This window comes from Medicago sativa, chromosome 6 (assembly GCF_051527215.1).
Source record: "Medicago sativa cultivar Bolivia chromosome 6, Bolivia_mono, whole genome shotgun sequence".
NCBI lineage: Eukaryota > Viridiplantae > Streptophyta > Magnoliopsida > Fabales > Fabaceae > Medicago > Medicago sativa.
In genome coordinates this window covers 8,930,023-8,952,357 of record NC_140754.1, presented here as the reverse complement: position 1 = coordinate 8,952,357, position 22,335 = coordinate 8,930,023, and the positions used below count along the sequence as shown (strand labels likewise).

General features: G+C 31.7%; 2 protein-coding genes across 4 annotated transcripts; one reads left to right on the top strand and one right to left on the bottom strand.

The window, feature by feature from the left end:
* Window positions 1-5,028: 5,028 nt before the first annotated feature.
* On the top strand, window positions 5,029-7,505 carry LOC146912582 (membrane-anchored ubiquitin-fold protein 2-like). Its single transcript, XM_085722147.1, has 4 exons — window positions 5,029-5,207; window positions 5,573-5,873; window positions 6,657-6,821; window positions 7,150-7,505. Exons 2-4 carry the CDS (start codon window positions 5,741-5,743, stop codon window positions 7,203-7,205), a joined length of 354 nt encoding a protein of 117 aa, XP_085578273.1. The 5' UTR covers window positions 5,029-5,207; window positions 5,573-5,740; the 3' UTR covers window positions 7,206-7,505.
* A 657-nt stretch (window positions 7,506-8,162) lies between these two features.
* On the bottom strand, window positions 8,163-13,650 carry LOC146912581 (uncharacterized). 3 transcript variants are annotated; one of them, XM_085722145.1, is made up of 8 exons: window positions 13,620-13,650; window positions 13,384-13,515; window positions 11,515-13,000; window positions 11,008-11,404; window positions 9,388-10,927; window positions 9,229-9,308; window positions 8,787-8,938; window positions 8,163-8,398 (listed from the first exon to the last, which is right to left on the bottom strand). In XM_085722145.1, exons 3-5 carry the CDS (start codon window positions 12,927-12,929, stop codon window positions 10,829-10,831), a joined length of 1,911 nt encoding a protein of 636 aa, XP_085578271.1. In that variant the 5' UTR covers window positions 12,930-13,000; window positions 13,384-13,515; window positions 13,620-13,650; the 3' UTR covers window positions 8,163-8,398; window positions 8,787-8,938; window positions 9,229-9,308; window positions 9,388-10,828. The 3 variants fall into 3 exon arrangements, with proteins under 3 accessions (XP_085578271.1, XP_085578270.1, XP_085578272.1); XM_085722144.1 differs by having other exon boundaries at window positions 11,515-12,877; XM_085722146.1 differs by lacking the exons at window positions 11,008-11,404; window positions 11,515-13,000 and having other exon boundaries at window positions 9,388-9,461.
* Between the last annotated feature and the right edge of the window lie 8,685 nt (window positions 13,651-22,335).

Here is a 22,335-nt window from a genome sequence, read left to right as displayed (position 1 = left end):
TCTAAAATGACAGTATAAACAAGTTTTGCAGAGTTATTTAACTTTATTTTATTATCTTGTAATAGTGTAAATATTTTAAGAAGTAATATCATGAGGTAGCAATATATTGAATCATGATTAAATGTGTGTATCAAACTTGTTGGAAAATACTATGAATACAATTTACATGATAACAACAGCTTCCTATTTTTTATTAGGTAAAAATCCTTGAGTGAACATTCATATATACGATGAGAGGGAAAATGACAAAATGTCATTGTAATTTGCAACATAAAATAAACTTGGAAACACAATATAACAAATATACCTAGTTTGGATATTATATACTATGAGAGGGAAAATGACAAAATGTCATTGTAATTTGCAACATAAAATAAACTTGGAAACACAATATAACAAATATACCTAGTTTGGATATCATAAAAATCATCAACCTCTTATGATTTAACCCTCCCAATGAGGGGTGGTGAAATTGTTTTGATGAAAAAGACAATTTTTTGTTGAAAAATTTGAAGTACATATTTGACTATGATTTTTGAGAGTATCTTATATACTAGACTAACTCATTGGTCTATTACTAGTCCTACACACTCTTTTGTTTATGTAAGAGTGATGATAACACTATCTAATATAGTACAAAGATTTAATCATTAAGGAATAAAATTTGAAAGAGATGCAAAAATAAAGTCTCATTTGTGGTCCACTCCATTTCATGAAAAATATGGTTGCCCCATTCAATCAAACATTTCAATACCACATTTTTACATGTTAATTTTTTTTTTACCCCCTTTCTAACTAAAAGTTAAGCAAGCATGCATGTGGAATAGTACTGTACTTTAAATTAATATATGAAAATTTCATCATAAATTTTTTGTACTTAGGTTACTTTCATGGTCAATATGCACTTTCATGAACTGTTGGAAATGCAGCATGCAGCCTTGGACCTTAGTGGTAGAGTGACGCATGGTAGTGTGTCTTTATTCCATAGATAAGGTTATCATGAATTGTATTATTGATGGGACCATTACTATGTATAAGTAGGGTTTTCATATGGGTTTGATTTGATTCTTATTTAGACTTTAGGAGGTGTACAATTATTCTCATGTACCAACCCATTTTTATTGATTAGACGAATTTATGTATAATAGTTGTAAATATTTATGTATAATAGTTGTAAATATTTAAAATGAATAGTGTTAGATATGACTGATAGTTTATGTAAGAAGTGGATAAAGTTTAGAATGATCTTAAATGGTATAAAGAAAGATATTGTAGCCAGAAACGTAGAGATAATTGATCGAACTCTGTGATCAAATTATGTGATCTTTGTTTGCATTATTTGTATTTGTTTTCTTTCAAATCTCTATTTTTTTTTCTTACATTTTTTTATCTTTTAAACCTGAATTACTATTCAACAAATAAAGCTTCAACTATGACAAAGTGCACCAAAAAAGACTCATTCATTATGGAGTGCTACCTTGCATTTTCAATTATTTCCACATATGAAATCTATGATTGCACCAAAATAACTCCAACCATTGCATACTTCCCTTTTTTGGAATAAATCTACTAGTATCCATTAAATAAGAGTAAGATCTTTCTTCAAAGATTTTATTTCTTATTAAAAAATGAACCAAAGTACCTCCCACTAAAGAGGGTATACATTCTTTCTATTTGCAGACGTAACATATTTCCACTACTAATTTTTTTTTTTAATATATGCAAAGTTCGGAGTTCAAATCCCGGCCACCACAAAAAAAAAAAATCTTCAACTTAGTCTAAATGACAAATAAACACCATCAAATGTTAACATCTGGGTCTTCGTGTGTTTAACTCAGTTGGTATGGACAATGCATAATATATGCAAAGTCTGGGTTCGAACCCTCCGCTAACATCTGGGTTTGAACTCTAGAACAACCAACATCTCCATATCGTTGAAATTGTCAAAGCAACCCTCAAACGGTAGAGGATGCTAAATTTTTTATAAAATTGGAGATCAATTACATATATTTTTTCATGAGTAATTCGTCTTTTTTTGTTGTGTACCACGTCAATCACATTTGATATGAGTACATCACTTTTAGTTGCAACAATTTCAGACTCAAAATTTATTTTTTAATAAAAAGTTTGTAACATATTTCCCTTTTACCGCTCAAACTTGTTTATGATAGAAAAGTGTTCTTGAAGATTTTAATCATTGGAACATTTGTATTCTTTTCGACCCATCAATTTACTTTTTAAATATGATCACAATCCTTCTTGCTTCTCTATCTTACATTACCTTCTACTTTATCTTCCACCCTTTGTTGTGATGACACGAATTCCATTTACAACTATATTTTCTCCTCAATGATCCTTTTTAAGTGCATGTAGGATCTCACTATTAAAAGACATTTAAAATCAAAGCATAAACCTACTTTTTTTTTCCCCGGAAATCAGGTATCCTCCGCGCGTAACTGTGAAGACTAATCTCTCGAACCTTGCAGGAATCAAATGGGCTGCAAACTCTGCTTAAAAGTTTTTAGGATCTTGTATAACCGAAGACTTTGATAAACCTATCATTTCATTTTAGGATAATTCATTCTATCTAAAGTTTTGTTTGATAGATCGTATCTTGTAGACAAAATTAATCTAAATTTTATATTCACTTTAAAATAATTAAATATAGAAAGGAATAACCTCACTTTAATAATTCAACATTAAAGCCAACTGTATACAATAAAACTCTAGAATATCGGTCTTCATGAGCTTAGCTCAGTTGGTAAGGACAATGCATAATCATTAATCATAATATATGCAAAGTCCGGGGTTCAAACCCCGGCCACCACAAAAAAACTCTCGGATTGCTCACATTATTTTAACCCCCTTGCAGGAATGCTATTGTCAATCTCTCTTACACTCTCTCTTAACCACTCTCTCAACTATTGGTCCACATCATTAATTTTTTTAAACCAATTACCTGCTAACCGGTTCTGCTGGTTTACACACACTCACTTATTTTTATTTTATCTAATCTGGGAAGAAAAAAAACACTCCCATCCTTCTTCCTCATGACTGCTATGAACCCACAAACTTCCAAGGCCAAAACAACCTCCTGCTCAAATACAACTACCAATTTCCAGATCTTAACAAACCAAACCAAACACATCAACTTAAAAATGGGTTTTTTATATATTAAAAAATGGCTTAATTAAGTTTTTGAAAAATTGTTCTCTCTTTCCATCTTTATCGCTTCTGCAAAATAAACTACACACCCAACAAGATAAAATTTGCTTGAATCTTACATATGTCAATCAATTGTATCCTTCAGTAGCTCTAATGAATGAAAGGAGAATATTATGATGTTTTGGTGCAGTGGGTTGTGGTATTTGGAGGTGCTGGTTCTGAATGCATGTGGGTAGGAGAAGGTTTATGGAGGATTAAAGGCTGAGATTTTGTGTTTCGTTAATGGTGGTTTAATTAGGAAAATGGTTGACGGTGGCGGTTAGATGGGGAAGAACACCCTTCAATAGCTGCTGACTTCTCTATATGCTTGATGCTAGATGGATGGGATGACAAAGTGAAATAAAATAAAATAAAAATAAAAATATTAAAGTGCAGGTAAAGAATCGGTAGCCAAGAAAACAGTTTAAAATATGGATGACTTGGCCCAATCAAAGATAGAGTGGTTATGAGAGAGTGCTTGAGCAGCTGACCGTAGCACTCCTCATTTTTTTATGGTAAATGTTAACAAGTGTTTCTATAACACTAAATTAAGAAACAAATGTCTTCGCGAGTTTAGCTCACTTGATTGAACAAAGCATAAAAATATGCAAGGTCTGAGGTTCAAACTTCGGCCACCACCAAAAAAAATTAAGAAACAAATATAGTAAAAATATCTTAAAATTTGCATTGAAAAGACGCTTTTCTTAATAGACAATTTACCCTTTTTGTTTTCTTAACTGGACACTAACTAACATGACACTTTATTTATATACTTGCTTATGCTGTCAGTTTTTGTTTATGCTGTCAGTTGACAAGTAATTTGGTTGTATATATGCATGATTAAACTTTAACAAGTTACAAGTGTCACTAAATTCTGCATATATGGTTTTTTTTTTTTATACAACTTGTATTTATATGTTGAAAAGTCGAATCTTCTAAATATATTATAGGAGAGAATCTATAAACAGTTAAACACTAACTTCAAAGGAATTGGTTCAAATTGCAAACAGAAAATGTCAAAAGCTAAACATATTATGTGTTGAATTTTTCGTGCATGAACAATTGGATATCTTTTTTCTCTTTTTCCTTTGAGAGGCGAATAATTGAGATGACGCGTGCGTGTGGAGGATACATACATGGTCTAAGTTAGTAAGCATATACATTTTTATTTAGATAAAAATATCATTTAAAAATTATCCTTCAAAAAAAAAAACTTTAAAAATTATATAAGTGACTTTAGAGTTTATTTTGATTAAAGTCAAATACTTTTTAGTGATATGATGATTATGATTGATTAACCCTGTCTTTTTTGTTTACATTGACATGTGTAAAAGTTGAATCCTTTTGAAATTTATATGAAAATGAAGAAATATAATCAAAATCATTATCTAAAATTTGGTCCTCTCAAAAAACAAATTGGTTTTAATTTTTTTGGTAAAGTTAGAGAATAAAAGGGGAAAAAAAAAAAGGAAAGTAACAAGAAAATAATACCATAATTTATTTTTTGGTAATACATAATACCATAATTTATCTTGTGCTATATTATAGACTATTTTAAGAATAATAATATGTGTTGAATGTCTTGACCAAAAAAAATTGTGTTGACTGAAAAATACCCTAGTAAATATAATTGGATCCTGTGGTTTTCTATGTAAAAAAACCGCACAGGAATAGTGACTATGAGAAAAACAGTACAGGAATGTTGTTACTTGTGTTAGATTATATCACGTGACTATGTTACATAGTAATTTTGAAAAAGTTAAGAATGTGGTAATAGTGATGACAGACACATATATACACGCGTTTGTCTTATTCCACACTTTTGGAACAGTAACTGACACTAAAAAAGTTGAGAGTCTATGTTGTGATAAGAATAACATGTTCCATTTTCAACATGATAAATTTTGAGACTCTTTTGAAAACACACTCATAATCCACTTTCACCGTCTCTTCTGAATTTCATGAGACATCATCAATCATTGGAAAAGAAAACATCACTCAAGGTTCATTTTTTGTTCTTGTTATTGTTGGAATTTTGTGATTTAGTCGATGTTCATTTGAATATTGTGTTGGTTTTGGATTTAGCTTTGTAAGATTTCTTTTGTAAGTTTGTTGATTGGTTTATGTTATGATGTTTCCTATGATCATTACTTGTTTGTTGGATTTCAATCATTTTCTTCTTACATGACTTGTTAATTTAGTGGTTTGAGTTTGACTTTGTAACCTCAAGAGACGGAATTCAAATTTCCTCATTTATTTGGATTGGACAGACATAGCTTAGTTTTTGTCACCAATTTATTTATTCATAGTGTGATGACAAAAAGTTTGATCAGAATTCAGAAATTTCATCCTTTCTTCACTGTTTCAGATTTTGCATCCTGTTTTTGGTATTGAGTGATTAAGAGGACTCAATTTTTTCAATTTGCATCAAATTTTGCAAAGTCTTAAAGGAGAGACTTTGGTTAAATTCCTTTTATTCATTGCTGAGAAAACTGAATTGAAGTGATTCATTTTGAGAATCTGTATCTCTCTGAGTATGGCTGGGAAACAAGATCAATTAGAGATCAAATTTCGGTTGAGCGATGGATCGGATATTGGCCCGAAAAGTTTTGCTGCTGCTACTAGTATTGCAACTTTGAAAGAAAGTATTCTTACTCAATGGCCAAAAGGTTGGTTGTTTAATCTTATTTAGGGTTTGTTTGGATTGACTTATTTGAGCTTATTTACTGGCGTAAGTACTTGTGAGACTGTTTGTAAGAGCTTATAGAGACAAATAATGACATGTTCATAAGTTGTTTTCAGCTTATTTCCATAATCTCTCCAAGATAGTTTATGAAAATAACTTAGCTTATATGAAAACAGTTTGACTTTATTTTATCTTTTGTTATAGAAATAGCTTATACATAAGTATTAATATGATAAGCGCTTTTTCACCTCTTTTTTTTTTTTTTTTTTGCCTTCCTATGAATACTAAGATACCAATCTGTGTCTGTTGTAATGAATGATATACTGCAAATTAATAAGAACTGGTAGTTAAATGAATTGAATTACATGGAAAATTAGGAATATTAATGTGGATGTATTGATTGATAGAAGGAATATAATGATTTATAACAAGTTGTGATGATTCCATTTAAGTGTATGGTTGTAACTATATATTGTGCTGTCATGCATTCAAATGTTTATATTAATGGTTTAACATTGTATGAGGTATGACACACGTACACAAACACCAGACACGACATTGACACGTCGACACCGATAAAATTCTGAGAACATGACATAATTCAATGTAATCACAATTGTCGGTGCCGTGTAGGTGTCGGACACCAGGACACACCTTCAATCAGAAGTGTCGGTTCAACAATCCAACTATAAAGTCTAAAAATGTTCTCTAATGCTTTTTAGTGTTATATATGTGAAATTTATAAGTTTATATTTCCTTTTTGAAGATAAGGAGTATGGTCCAAAAACTGTAAAAGATGTGAAGTTAATTTGTGCTGGAAAAATATTGGAGAACAACAAAACAGTAGAGGAATGTCAGAGTCCATTGTGTAATCTTCCTGGTGGAGTTACAACAATGCTTGTAGTTGTGCAACCACCTAATTTGGACAAAGGTTTGTATTTTTTTTTATTTTTTTGAGGGAGCAAAGGTTTGTATTTATTTCTTAAACATGTTTTAAAAGCTATTATTGGTCATTGATTCCTGCAATTATAGTGTGTTAAAATGTGTGCGTTGGCACTTACTGGTTGTTTCACACGGGTTGGATTGCAACCCAAATGAGCGACTCTAGGAATCAAATTCACGTTCTTTTCTTCAGAGAGAGAGTCATGTTACCAACTCTCGTAACAATGTATTTGTGTATTTGAGCGATTTTTAGTTCATATAGTTTTGGTGCTTAATTTAATTCTCATTGATTTTCTGGTTGTTTTCTCTTGAAACAGATAAGAAAGTAGCAGATGAAGCAATGCAAAGCAAATGTGTTTGTGTTATATTATAGAATTCACAATGAATAGATAGAAGATGTCATCATTTTAGAGAAAAGAAATTTCCATTGTCTGTGGTTAAAAGTAACATCTGTATTCATTTTTGTAATTGTCTATGGTTTTCAAATGTTTCCTCATACAAAAGTTCTTTGGTTGTAAACCTTACTATTACTACATGTAAAAAGTTGTCAAGTTTGTGAAGAATGTGAACTGAAGCCAGTTGTTTCTTCACACAATTTTCATACATCATTTTTTTTTTCTTGTCACATTGTATTTGTTGATTGAAATGAACTCTATCTACTAGTTTGCCATCATGTTCTTGATTTTTGTTATAAAATTATTCTTTGTTCTATGGTTGATGCAAAACATTCACATCATTACAAGTTATAAGTTCCTGTATCAAAACATTCTACTAAGAAGCATTTTATGGTCTACATGCTATTGGATCATGCACTCAATGTCTAGAGCTAGACCTGAAGTGTGTTAAAAATTTAACCTTTAACAAGATAACGTCTGAAAAATAAGTTTATAAATGAGAAATTCTTCACTATATAAGCCAATTTTATAGAGTTGAGTTAAACTCAATTCAAATTCTAAGAATAGTAATTGAATTCATATGATTTGCTCATAATTATCATTTTATCTCTAGCCATATCAACCACATTAGTTTTTTTTTTTTTTTGAAATAAACCACATTAGTTATTATACTGCTATATTTTACACAAAGTTATTCGCGGTCCTTATATTATTTTAAGAAAATACTCCGAGGTTCAAACCTTGTATCTTAAGTATGATAGCCAAGGTATGAAAAGAAACAACTCATCTTGTGCGCCCAACAAATTCTTCAATTTTAATCAGGTTTAAAATGCAAATCCAAAATGTCCACCGTCATTCGATCAAGATCGAACAATTTGGATCGTTAGACTGTGCACTCTGGATTGAAGGAAAAGGTAAAATAAAACACACATTCCTTCAATAAGTGACGAGCACATGTTTCTATTCCAGGATGATTTTTTGGGCAAACTTCAAGTTCCTACCTTTCTACAGAATAGTTTTCTACAAGATTTGTTCAAATCATGCAATTTAGTATTTAACTTAATAGCTTAATGGGATACTAACTAGTTACAATATCAGATTTTCTACTCAGTATCATCATCTTCATCTGCTCCAAAATCCAGCCCAGAAATTGTCATCTTTCCAACGTTAACTGCATAATTCAAACCACCAAGCAAAATATAAGAGTCAAGAAAAAGAGAAACATTTAAGCAAATCAGAACTAGGAAGATAAGTTAGCCACAAAACAGACCCAGCATGCAGGGGAAGAAACAATGAATCAATATGTACTCGTTTATATTTCAATGCTTAAGCTCGTGCATGTATAAAACCTTAAAATATTTTGAAGGACTTCTGTATATTCTGATTATGAAATTAATACAATGCTAGAAGAAAGTAATTATACTACCAGATTCCGTTCCAATTGTCACAACTGAACCGAACTGACATGAAACTATAACTAACAGCAAGACCAATAGAGTTATAAAAAAGTAATGTAAAGAATATTGATAGATTGAAACAAAATTTTAGTATTGACATACCAACAGCATCCATCCCAGCTAGTTTTGGCATGAACTTCCTGATGTGGTCTTCAGCTGCATCCTCAGCTTTCAGTGTCTCACACTCAAATGAAACTGTGATTCTTTTCTTCCCATCCTTTTGTTCAACCATACCTGTGATCTCCTTATCCCAACTGTTAAAAAGGTGAATGCAAAACACACAATTTGTAAGGAGTAATAATGTAATCAAAGAGAAATCGGTTTGTAAAACTAGGTACAGAGGACAATGGATTGGACATAGATAGAGAAGTTCAATCTGATGCAAAAAATTACTGATAATTACTGTGTAAAATGTAAAATATATGTTGAAATAAACAATTAGTCTCTACATTTTTGCCAGATTTTTATTTTGATTCCTATAGTTTGTCTTGAGTAGAAACCACAAGATGATCAATGTTGTGGAAAATAAATTTTATGTGCTTACCCATGAGCATGATCAATGCAGTGGAATCGAGCAGCATCATGACCTTTGCACTCCACAACAGTGGCTTGTTCTTTTTTCGTCTGTTATATCAAAAACATATAGGCATTAATTATATGATAGACATGAAAAGAAAAACAACACAAATGTCACTGTTATTACATTGAAATCTGTGATTGTGAGTTTGATTAGCCGATAGTCCTCACCCTTACTGCATTCCCTTTCGCACTCCAATTCTTTCACCATAAAAAAGACAGAGGAAACCATACGTAAGTAATTATTCAATTGAGATGATAGATTATCAAAATTACTGTAAAGAGAATGGCCTCACTTAGCAGAATCATGAGAAAGAAACAAACATACAAATTAATCAACAAGGTAGCATACTAAAGGGTATTGACTACCTTGAGAGACGATAGTCACAGCTACAAACTCTAGTTGAAAGACTAACTAAAAACTATACCTTGAGCATACTTTACCACGGAAACCGAAGGGCAATTTGCTGCACTTTTTAAATTTCTCATTCAAAGCAGCAACACAAAGGAGTACATAAAATTCAACCATTTGACCAAGGGTATACAAGAAAGTAATAATAAAACTGGCTTTTAAGGCAATGGTAATAAGATTAAACTAAAAAGTAAAAATAGAGATATTATTCAAACCAAGCTTATTTCCCAACATGGTGCAGATCTGTGCTTCTTCTCGTTAAGCCCAGTTGAGTGATACAAACAACTCAATCATGTTCTCTATAGATAACTGTTGTATCGATCATTATATTCTAATGTTCACTAGTCTACTCCCTTGATCCACCAAATAAAATAGTAAAAGTCAAAAATGCATGTTCTGTCTTCACTAAAGAAATGTCACAAAAAAAATATGCACCGATATATTCTCTACTTAAAGGAAATTGGAAGAGCTATTTGGACTTATATCATGACATGAACACTTATATTAATATTTGAGTTCACTTCCAAAATAGCTTGCGACATCTATAAACTGTTTTCAGCCTATTATAATAAGCTTCCTATAACAGTTTATATAAAACAGCACTTAACTGAACACGCAACAATACTTTACACACAAATTAAGAAGGGAACCAAAATGAAGATTGTACTAGGGATTGGGAAGGGAAGTCAAGAACGTAAAGAGTGGGATTTTAGGAAGGATTGCAAGATCCTACAAAATTTATGATACTGATAGACACATGCATATCAATTCATATAAAATAACAAACATAAGAAAATCACTACAAACACTTCATTAAACTTAAATTCGAAACCCATAAGAAAGTCATATGCAATTCAGAAGTCACAAATTAACAGCGAAGCTATAGTATTAAGCTTTTAACAAGTGCTAAGACATAGACACCAATAACATGTAGTCAAATTCTCGATATTTAATCTAGATATTCCTCAAAATTAAAATCTAATCTTCCATCCAATCTTCATCTTCATCTCAATCTCCAGTAGCATATTCATCACGCAAATCAGCAATCACATCATATAGAGACTTCAGATATGGAGTATCCAAACCCAAGTCCAAGTTGTCCACATCTAAACCTTCAATGTCTCCATTATCATTAAGATTTAAGCTCAACTGACCCTCAATATTGCTTTTTCTCGGCTAATTTTGAATTAGTCATGACGAAAACAACATCATTACGAGTCTTTTGCCTCAAATGGTTTCTTCTCTTAGCGTGGACCTATACCAATACAAATACAATTAATATAAGCAAGTAGTAGGTATTTTATAATTCATATTCAATGTTTTTTATCATCTTACCATCTCGAAGGCACTCTGATTATGCTCACCCCCATAAGAACTGCATGTCAAGCTCAATATACGAATGGCCAATTTTGTTAGCTCTGATTGTTTATATCCAAAACAGTCCCACCAATGTGCAGGAATCCATTTATCAGCCGCCCTTACGGCTACGGGATCACCCAGAAAATCTGCCCGTTTATCGAAATCATCAAGTTGAATCTCAATCTTAGCTCTTTCTTCGGGATCGGCCACCATCCTTGTTATACAATTTTCTAGACCACGTTTAACTTTAATATCACCTCTAAATCCAGGACTATAGTGATATTTGGGATTAAGAAAATAGCCTGCAGTATGCAAGGGGCTGTGAATTTGTTTGTCTAATTTTTCATTAATGATCTCCCATGGAGGCATAAAACTGAAAAAATTGAAAAAAGTGAATTACTTTTCACGGTCAAACCAAGACAACAAAACAAAAGCTCAGTAGTAAAGCTAAAGTCGACACTCGATCCTGCAAGACATATTTACCTTTCTGTGACACCTTTGGAAAGACTCATTCGTATCTCCTGTTTAGCTTGCTCCAATGCCTCATAAATGGAACCTGTGGCTGGCTCCTCTATTGAACTGACCAAACAAAGCACTTTAACCAGGGGATGTGCACTTTTAAAACAAATCATGACGTTTTCCCAAAACCGTGTGTCCAAAACCACATCCTCGACATATTTCCCATTCCTCGTCTTCGCCAACTGGCTGGACTTCCACTCCTTGGATGTGAACATTCTTCTCAAAGCTCCTTCGTTCTCATGAATACAACCTAAAGTTAGGTAAGATGCAGCACAACAAGTAACGCCCTGTTTCACCAAATCTATTCCTTTAGTGAAGTGCTGCAACCGAGGAATGAGAGAAGCCCTTGAATGAATAAAGGCTAAAACTCTTTTAGCCTTTGTAATTGTCTCTTCATGAATGGGTATCTTCTCATAGTCTTCCAATATCATCTCAATTGTGTGTGTTGCACAAGGTGTCCAATACAACCTAGTCCTTTTCGCCATCAACATCTCACCAGCAACTTTGTAGTATGTTGTATTGTCTGTCACAATTTGGACAACATTTTCTTCCCCAACCTCTTCAACAATTTCATCCATCATCTTAAAGAGTTTGTTAGGTGATTCCAACATATTTGACGCATCAACGGACTTCAAAAAGAATGTTCTCCTGGGATTATTCACTAAGATATTTAGTATGTTCCTCTTCTTTGGGTCGGTCCATCCATCCACCATTATGGTGCACCCTTTTATCTTCCATATAGCTCTATGTTCTTCCAAAGCTTCCCTTGTCAACTTAACTTCTTCCGTCAAATATTTACCTTTAAGGTCATCAAAAGAAGGTGGCACAAATCCTAATCCATGTCTTGAAACCAACTCACACATAGTAATAAACTCATCACTCTTTACCGCATCGAGCGGTATGTCATTGTTGTAGAAAAACCTTGCAACCGCTCGAGAAGCTTCCCCTCTCAAAGTCTTCTTAACCATGTTATTGACAGCAATAGCTTGCGAGCCAACTCTCCTCCTTTTCAAATCATCTCTAGAACTCCCAACAGCCACTTCATTCCCTTTTCTTTTTTCACCAACTCCAACACACCCTTCCTCATGACTCTCTTGCAAATCACTAAAAATCCCCAGCATTTCCTCTCTCACCTCATCACCAACACCCTCACAAACTTCAACATCATTTTCAGTTCCAGTTCCAGCCAAGTGACGTAAAAACGCATAAACCCCGCGAGACAAGTAGTCATCACAATATCTACAACTTATCATATCTTCTCCATCAACTAAAACACCATGCTCCATAACCAAATCAGTAACATTCTTTGGCCCCATTATCTTAGAATCTAAACCATCATTTCCAGAAAAGGAATCAACAGAGCTTGCCTTTGAACTCATTTTTAGGGCAGAGAGATAGAGAACAGAATGAATCTAAACCAGAAATTAGGTTAAGAGTTTCAATTCAAACCCTAAAAAACAGTTTTTAGGGTTAGCAGAGGTTGGCTTTGAACTCATGATTAGGCAGAATGAGACCAAGAGAAAGAAACTGAATGAAATGAAGCTAAAACACAAATTAGGTTTAGGGTTTCTATATAAGCCTAAAAAAGATCATTTTTTTGCAACAGGGTCAAAAAACCCATCACAAAAAAAAAACCTTTTTTAACTTAAAATTGCATCAATTCAACGATTTTACGATTCTGCGATCTTACATTCAAAAACCCATTTCAGATTTTCAACAAAATGATTAAAACATTCATAAAAACACAACCTTAACTTTCTCAAAAGAAAAAAAAAACACACAACCTTAAACAATGTCAAAGCATGAAAAAACAGAGATGAATTAGTGAGTTACCAATGCCATGAAGACCATAACAAGTAGAATGAGGGAGATGAATAAAGTGTCCTGAGATTGAACCGTTTGGAAGTAATGCTATTGATGCTACTCCTTCCATTGTTGTTTCTTCTTGTTGTTGTTCTGTTTCATCTGAATGTAATAGAAGGAAATGAAAAATGAAAATTAGAGGGAAAAAGATTGAATTTTTTGTGAGTGTGAGTGTGATTGAATGAAGTGAGGAGAAAAACACTGACCCATGTTTGTGAGAATGGTAATTGGTATGGTAACTCAAGAGCTGAATATGAGAATGAATAAGGTTTATGTCTAGATTGGATGATACAAGTAGTAATTTTTTGGATCGGGTCGTAACTCTCGACCAATCTCGGAATTGGATCGGGTCGTGACTCTCGAACTGTTTAGCAATTGCAAAATCAAATATAACTAACATGAACCACGATATTAAATGTTTTTTAGTAGAAAACGTTCAAGGTTAGATAAATATTTTTTCTTGTTCGTTTAGGTTTGAACACTTAACTATTTTTTCTTGTTCGTTTAGGTTTGAACACTGAACATTAATCTCATTTAACTATTAACTCAAATTACTTGAGTCGGTCAATCCCCTCCATAATATTGGTGTTAAATATTGTTGAGAACTTTAGATAGCACCGATATGATTAGACAAATTCAGAAAAATTTTACTCACTTCACATTCATTAAAAAAACTAAAACATACTTGGAATAAGTTTCATAGAAAGATGTAAAAACAATTTTCATTGGTTATTAGTTATAGAGAAAATGAAAGGGATAGCAAAACGAATGCAATTTGTATTTAATTTCTCTTTGAAAAATATGATTTTTTAAAATAACATAATTAAATATGATAAAAGTTTGTATTGTTTGCTTATAATCTCGGACAAATAAAATGAGTTGTTTTGCTTATAATTTGGGGCATAGGGAGTACATCATTGAATTTTATTAATATGATGTCGTGATTGGGATTCGATCTTCAACTCCTCCACTTATATGAATTCCCAAGTAACTATTGTAATTTCTTCTATATAAAAATGAATCATAAGTATGAATTTAATTCAAATATTCGATTAATATCTTAGTAATACTATTTGGAAAGTCAGTTGTCGGGTGGAAGAGCGAAATCTCTCAATGGAGGGTCGGTTAATTCTTCTGAAGTCTATTTTGTCATTTATATTAGTCAACTTTCTTTCCTTCTTTAAGGCTCCTTCGTGTATCATCTCTTCTCTTAAATCTATTTTTAAGGCACATTTTGGGGGGGGGGGGGGGGGGGGGGGGGGTTGAAGAAAATAGCGGTTTGGGGGATGGGAGGTTAATGGAGTTTAACTCGGCTTTACTTGGTAAGTGGTGTTGGAGGGTGCTGGAGGAAAGGGGGCGTTTATGGTATAAGGTGTTAGGGGCTCGGTACGGGAAGGAAGGAGGTCGATTGTGTTTTGGGGGAGGAAGGGGAGCAATGTGGTGGGGGTTGGTTGATCAATAATATTGGTCGTGAGGTGGGTTATGGGTCCTCTACCCTGTTTTGGAGGGACTCGTGGTTCGATGGATTTCCTAATTTCCTAAGACTTTATAAGTTGGCAATGAACAAATTGACGACCGTAGTTGAAATGAATTTTTTAGGCTGGGGAGTGAATGGTAAGGCATGGAAATTGTAACACCCCGTTTTCCCAACGTAAAAATTTCATAAATAAATCAGAGTAATTCCACTTTAAACGGAATGCTACACTTCTTAAAAATTCATAAACTGAATAAATAACAATTTATTCTTCAAAATCATTTAACATAAGTAATTCAAAACTTTGCAGCGGAATTAGTTCATTCAACATAAAAAGTCTTTGGCACCAAGGCCTCATCATAAAAGTCTCATAAATAGTCTAACCATCATAATTTGTTCAATCCAACAACTTCTTTATAATTCTCATAAAAACAATACGTAAGGAATAGAAGTAAAGTCAAGTCCCATCCCGTTACGTATCAGAGCACCTAGACACACATGTGAGGAGTCCACTCACGACGCCTCTAATCTTGATTACCTGCAAGTTACCCATACGAAGAGCAACATTTCCAAGCAGAGGGGTGAGATTTCTCAAACAATAATATAAAGCATATAAATCATGTAAAGTACATTCAACAACTTAAACATCCTATAATTCATTAACCATATCTAGCAACTTAAACTTCCTTAACTAGTATCATTATTCTTCCTACATTAGTCATATACTTCATCTTATATCCTCTTAATTATAGACATAAACATCATCATATAACATCAATTACTAATCATAAACATCAGCATACATCATCAAATATTAATTACAAACATCGACGCATATTTTAATCACAAACATCAACACATATAATGATCATAAACATCAACATCTAACACCAAATATAATCATAAGCATCATCATGTATTTCACATAAGTATCATTATCAAAGCATATGATTTATCGAAAACAACTTCATAATTAAGTTCATAATCAACTTCTTAAACAAACATCATCATTAAATCATCATCAAATATAAGTTATGACGACTCTACAATGCAACAACAACTTCAACAACAGCTTAGACAACTTCAACAACAACTTAGACAACTTCAACAACAACTTAGACAACTTCAATATGCATGTGGTACCACCAGGGCATTAAGCCCCCTTCGCTAAGGTCATATTTGGACCGTCGGGCATTAAGCCCCCATCGCTAAGGTCATAAAGAACCTGTCAGGCATTAAGCCCCCATCGCTAAGGTCATAAAGAACCTGTCGGGCATTAAGCCCCCATCACTGACTATGCAACGACACAATCTTCCTACAACTTGGACAACAACGTGAACATCTTATACAATTCCATTAAAATGGACAACTTCTTAAATCATGACAATTTAGACCGACTCATACAACTCTTATCATCTTAACGTCTTAACGTCTTAACATCTTAGCATCTTGACAACATATGGATCACATAAATAATTCATGTCATATCATAATGTAACAATATCAAAAGATAATAAACAACATCTTAAAACATCATATTCATCAATCATAAACATCATCATATAACATCGTATTTAAACATCAACAATAAATCACTATGTATCTTTGTAAAAACATAATAAATTATCCACAACATATTTTCATGTCAAACCAAAGCTACTGGAAAGGTATCACAAATATCAACAACTTTCATGTTTACAACAAAGATCAATTCAAAACAGAAACATATGAACAAAACGCAAAAACATGAAACAGAGAATGCTGTCACCGTACAATTTTGCTAAGACCTCCATGTAGTATTTTCATCATAACTCAAAGACCAAATATCATTTTCACGTCAAACCAAAGCCACTAGAAAGCTAACAAAATTATCTAAAACTTTCATGTTTACGCCTAAGACCAGTTCTGTACCGATCAATATCAGTTTCCATTTTAAATTCGGAAAAGTTGTGCTGAAAGTCCATAAAAATTTACTTTGACCTACGTGCAGTAATTTGACCATAACTCAAGTTCTATATATTGTTTTGACGTGAGACCAACGACATTAGAAAGCTAACATCCATACCTACAACTTTCGTGTTTATACCTAAGACCAATTCGGCACTAATCAATACAGGTTTTAATATCAAAATTCGAGCAGAATGCAGATTTTCTCCAAGTTTCACCTAATCTCATGGTTCTAACCTCAAAACTACTTCCAATAATCATCATATGGATTATCTAAGGTCTGTACACAATTTCTACATCAATTCAACAAGTTTTCATCATCTAATCATCAAATATCTCTCAAAACCCTAATTCTCAAATTCTCACAAACTCTCCCCAACTTTTTAGATGTAATCTAATGATTTAACAACTTAATATTAATGCAAGATAGTCTCACCCTCACCTTAGATTAATTCCTGAATCAGCAGCAGCGTTCTTCTTTCCTAAGGTCTTCTCCTCTTCTCTTGACTTCTCTTCTCTTCTCTTCTTTCTTGTTCTCCTCTTTTCCAAAAAGCGGTTTGAGGTAAACTCTTTCCAACCTAAGTCTCTCTATTTATAATACTAAAATATTCTTCCCAAATCTATTTAGGCCCAACAACTTATTCCTCTTTCTATTCTAACCCCCAAATCCACTCACAATAATAATCCTCATATTCTAATAAATAATATTTCTCTACTAAATATAGTCTTCCACAAAATATATAATAATACACCATATAACAAATAATAGCATATTTCATCAAAATATATATGTATATAATATTTTAACACCAAATAACAAATATACCTCTTCATTGAATAATAAATATATTTCTATACTAGATAACATATATATTTCCACACAAAATAACAAATATATTTCTACACTAAATAACATATATATTTCTACACAAAATAACAAATATATTTCTACACCAAATAATATATATATTTCTACACAAAATAACAAATATATCTCTTCATCAAATAACAAATATATTTCTACACAAAATAACCCCACAACTTAATATTTATTTTATTTTCGAATCTTATTTTATTAAACAATAAAATAAGTCACAACGTCTCATAAATTTCTCTAAAATCATATAAATCACATAAATCTTATAAATCACACTAATCATATAAATATATTCTAAAACTCATTTAAAATAATTAAATAAAAAGGAGGGCGTTACAGAAATGACATAGGAAGTTGTTTTCTTGGGAGGAGGAATTGGTGGGGAGTGTGTTGACTATTTAACTTCAGTTGTTTTGCAGGTCGAGGTGGGGGGATCGATGGGTTTGAAAGTTACATTCCTCTCAATGTTATATGGCCAAAAGTACTTATAACAAGTTGACTACAATGGAAGACATTGTTTCTTCGATTAATAATTATGTTTTGTGGTTAAAAGTGGCCCCGCTTAAAAATAATATTTTTGTTTGGTGTTTGTTTCTTAACCGTGTTTCGAGTAAGGATAACTTGGTAAGGCGGTAGATTCTTGCTCACACTCATCAAAACTGTCAAGCAGGTTGCAGTTTGTTAGAAGACAAAGACAATTTTTTTTTACGTAAGATCGTTTATTTGTTAAATGTGACTTTTATGGAAGAGTTTGGTCTCTAGTTTCAAGTTGACTAGACTTCTCAACAACAACTCATGGTAATTTATTGGATCATTTAGTGTAGTTTGATGGGTAAGACCATCCACAATGGTGGGTGCTTAACCTATTTAGCACCACATTAAATAGGCACCCCCATTGTCGAATAAAATATATGGGTGCCTATGGAGAACGGTGGCTATGGAAGCACCCTCTCTTGATTTTTTTGTTGGTCCTATTTAATAAATCTTAAAAAATTAAATAAATTTTGTTGAAATGTAATGCTATATAATTATTTGTGGGACCTATTTAATAATTTATTTTGAGGTGTTGGGTTGGAGAAAATTAGTGCTTATTAAGTATTACCGTAAAATTAATGATATAGACACATGAAACCCATTTAAGCACCCATTTTGGAGTGCTCTGTTGTAAATGGTCTTAGGGGGCTATTTGAAAAATGTTCATCTTGCTATTAATATTGTTTGGATGTCAGTGGTTTGGATCATTTGGAAATAGAGAAATATGCACATTTACAATCTTCAAGTGAAAATGTTAAGTGTTGTAACATAGCACTCCATTTGGTGGTTTTTTTTTTGAGAAAAGCTCCATTTGGTGGTTAAAAACGTGATATGTTGCTTTTGATTTTGACTATCATTTTGGAGGCTTAATCTTATTCATTGCTTAAGTGTTGTAACATAGTGCTTGTCTTCTCTTCTGTTGTTTGGTTTTTCTTGTAATATAACTATGTTCTTTTAAAAAGTCGTTTTTGGTACATCTTGTGTTGGAATGACTTATTCTTGACTGATAATCTATATCTATATCTGTATCTATATCTATATTATATACAATTGCAAATGTTTTACCATGACCTATATTAAATGCTTCTTTTCTATTAGGCTCTCCACATATGCATTGTGCCACTTGGCAAGTGATGATTAAAATTCCCAATTTTCATGACACTAATTATATAAGTAATGTTAATTAGCAAGATTAAATTTCTCATTTGACTTTTCTCTGTCGTCATTTAAATTTGTTAATTTTTTTTTATTTGATCAAACAAAAAATAATAATTCTAAGAATGCTTGACAATCCTTTGAAAAAATAGTTATCAATCCATGAGGGTCAGTTGAACAAAAAAATTACCCTACAAATAAACGTGTAGAAGAATAGTGTCCAACGAAAAATTAAGGAGAGAATATTAGTGAAATATTAATTAGAATGAATCCAATTATTAGTGAAAATGACTAACAAAAAACATGTAAAAAAAATTAGTAAAAATTATTAGAAAAACACGTAGTAAAATATTGGTGAAAATGAATCTAAAGAAAAAAAGTGGAGCAAAATATTAGTAAAAATTATTATAAAATTGTGTAGCAGAATATTATTGAGAGAGAATTGTGTTGACTTGAAATTGTCACATGATGTGATTTTAAAGCATATTCATTTTCATTAAAATCTAATTACTACAAAAAAATTGACTTAACAAAACTACATCTCTGATTGTCCTATAAATAGGCTAATTTTGCAGGCACTTTCCACCACATCGTTTCTTCCGTCTCTTTTTCAGAAGTATACTAATATCCTTGATTTGATGCAAGCTTTTAAAAGTATCAAAATATACTCAACAATGTATAGAGAAGTTTTTTTTTTATGGGATTTTGAAGCAAAAGGTTTTTCTCCTTTTACTATGCATAAGGGTGAACTAGCTATCATATTCTTATACTTTGATATGCCATAATTTTTTTATGTGTTATGAAACTAAATATTAGATGTATTGGTTTTTTACTAACCTCATGTGCATGGGTATACCATTATATATTTGTGGATACGTTACTATTCATTTATGTATCGTGAGTTTAATTTTGTATGAATTATCCTTATATGTATAGAATCAAAGAAAAAGTTAATTGATATAAGAATCTTTATATAATACAAAAGGATACTTCTATGAGCATAAGTACACGTGGCGCCTCATTTTGCTTCTAGCATTTAATGCTCCTCAAACAAATTTTTTGCAATGCATTAGACCTTTTGATCTCCCTCAAAAAAAAAGACCTTTTGATCAAGAAAGTTGACTTAATTATGTATTATGTATTATGTATCCATTGCATTTAATATTTTTATCAACCAATTAGAATGGATCATGACTCATAATTTTTTTCTTAACCAATCAAAATAGATCATGACTCATTTATTTTTTATGAGCCAATCAAAATTGATCTTGACATGATTTTTTTCCTATATATAGACAATTTGTTTTTCATTATCTTCATCTACCATCTTCCTCTCATAAAATAAAAGACATTTTGTGTCCATAATTTAGGTTTCGAGTATACTTTTTATGATTGTTTTTCATTGTGGTTGCATTTATGTGCTTTTTGTTATAGCATGTAGGTGTGAAAATTCTGTATTTAGTTTTCCTTCATTTTTTTTATCCAGTTCCTTTTTTTTTCTTCTTCCAATTAACTATTTGCATTTTCAGGGTAATAAAATTCATGCTATTGTATGAAGAAATATGATCTATAAATTTGAGAAGGATTTGAAGGAAGGAAAGGTCTACTTTGGTGTTGCGCTACAAATCTTGGATCTTATCAAACAACGAAACATGACTACAAACAAAATTTTTAGTTTAACACAAAAATGAAATTATGCGGAGTGAATAGTGTACCTTCAGATATTTCAGTTCAGATATTGATTTGGTGTTTCTTATTATGTCATTTATATGTATAATACTTTTATTTTGTTCGGATTAGTTTTTTCATCACAACATTATTTTCGATCTTAAAGAGGCAGTACAATCTATTTGGAGGCTTTGATAAACTTTTTTTTTTTTTTTTAAAGAATGAGGCTTTGATAAACTTGATCATTTGTTATTTACACAAGTACAAAAAAGCAACCATTTTTAGAAAACTCCAATATTGTTTTAAACAATTGTAAATTTGAAACAATTAATTGGACTCAAAGTGGTTAATGAGTTCTACTAAAAGATGAATTATTTAAGAAAAATAATTTTTGTTAAGACTTTAATTTCCTCTTTGCTCGAATTACCCGGGGTCCTTTTCCTCTGGGACCGGAGGGTTAACCCCAACAACAAAAAAACATATTAGATTTTTTCCACTATATTTTTAAACAAGTCTATGAATAACAAGATAAATGATACACATAAATGTATCAATCATGCAAGATAAATGTCTTTTGTTACTAAATGATTAATGATACACATAAATGCATCAATCATGCAAGATAAATATGGAAGCTATTTGTTTGACCAAATAAATGAAGGATATTATTATGAATGTGTTATGAATAATTGAAAAAGACATTTGTATACCCTCCGGTCACTAATATAAGCTAAAGTTTGATTTTTAGATTCATTCATTAAATGATGTATGTAGTCTTTATTATAGACTACATACGTCATTTAATGAATGAATCTAAAAATTAAACCTTTGCTTATATTAGTGACCGGAGGGGGTACTTTATATGTGTCATCACTTATATTATAAGTCATTCAAATGTTAACATATGTCAATGATAATTTCCAAGCCAAACAGATTCAATCACTTTAAAAAGGAGCAAGATGTAAAAAAAAAAATTAGCGTTTATCTACAATATTCTTTTTTTTTCCGGAATATTACAAGTTTTTTTTATAGTATATCAATGTATGCAACAAAATAATAGTAAATGCAAAAAAAAGTTATATATATAATCAAAACCGTGTATATTAATGTATATGCTCTTTGCTAAAACCATTTATTATTATTGAATGAATATGCATGTTTTTTTTTGCTAACGAAATTTTTATTTTGTTTTTTGTTACTGCTAACGAATGAATATGCATGTTTGAACCCAAAAAAGTAGTATAGAATATGAAAGGTCTAGACATTT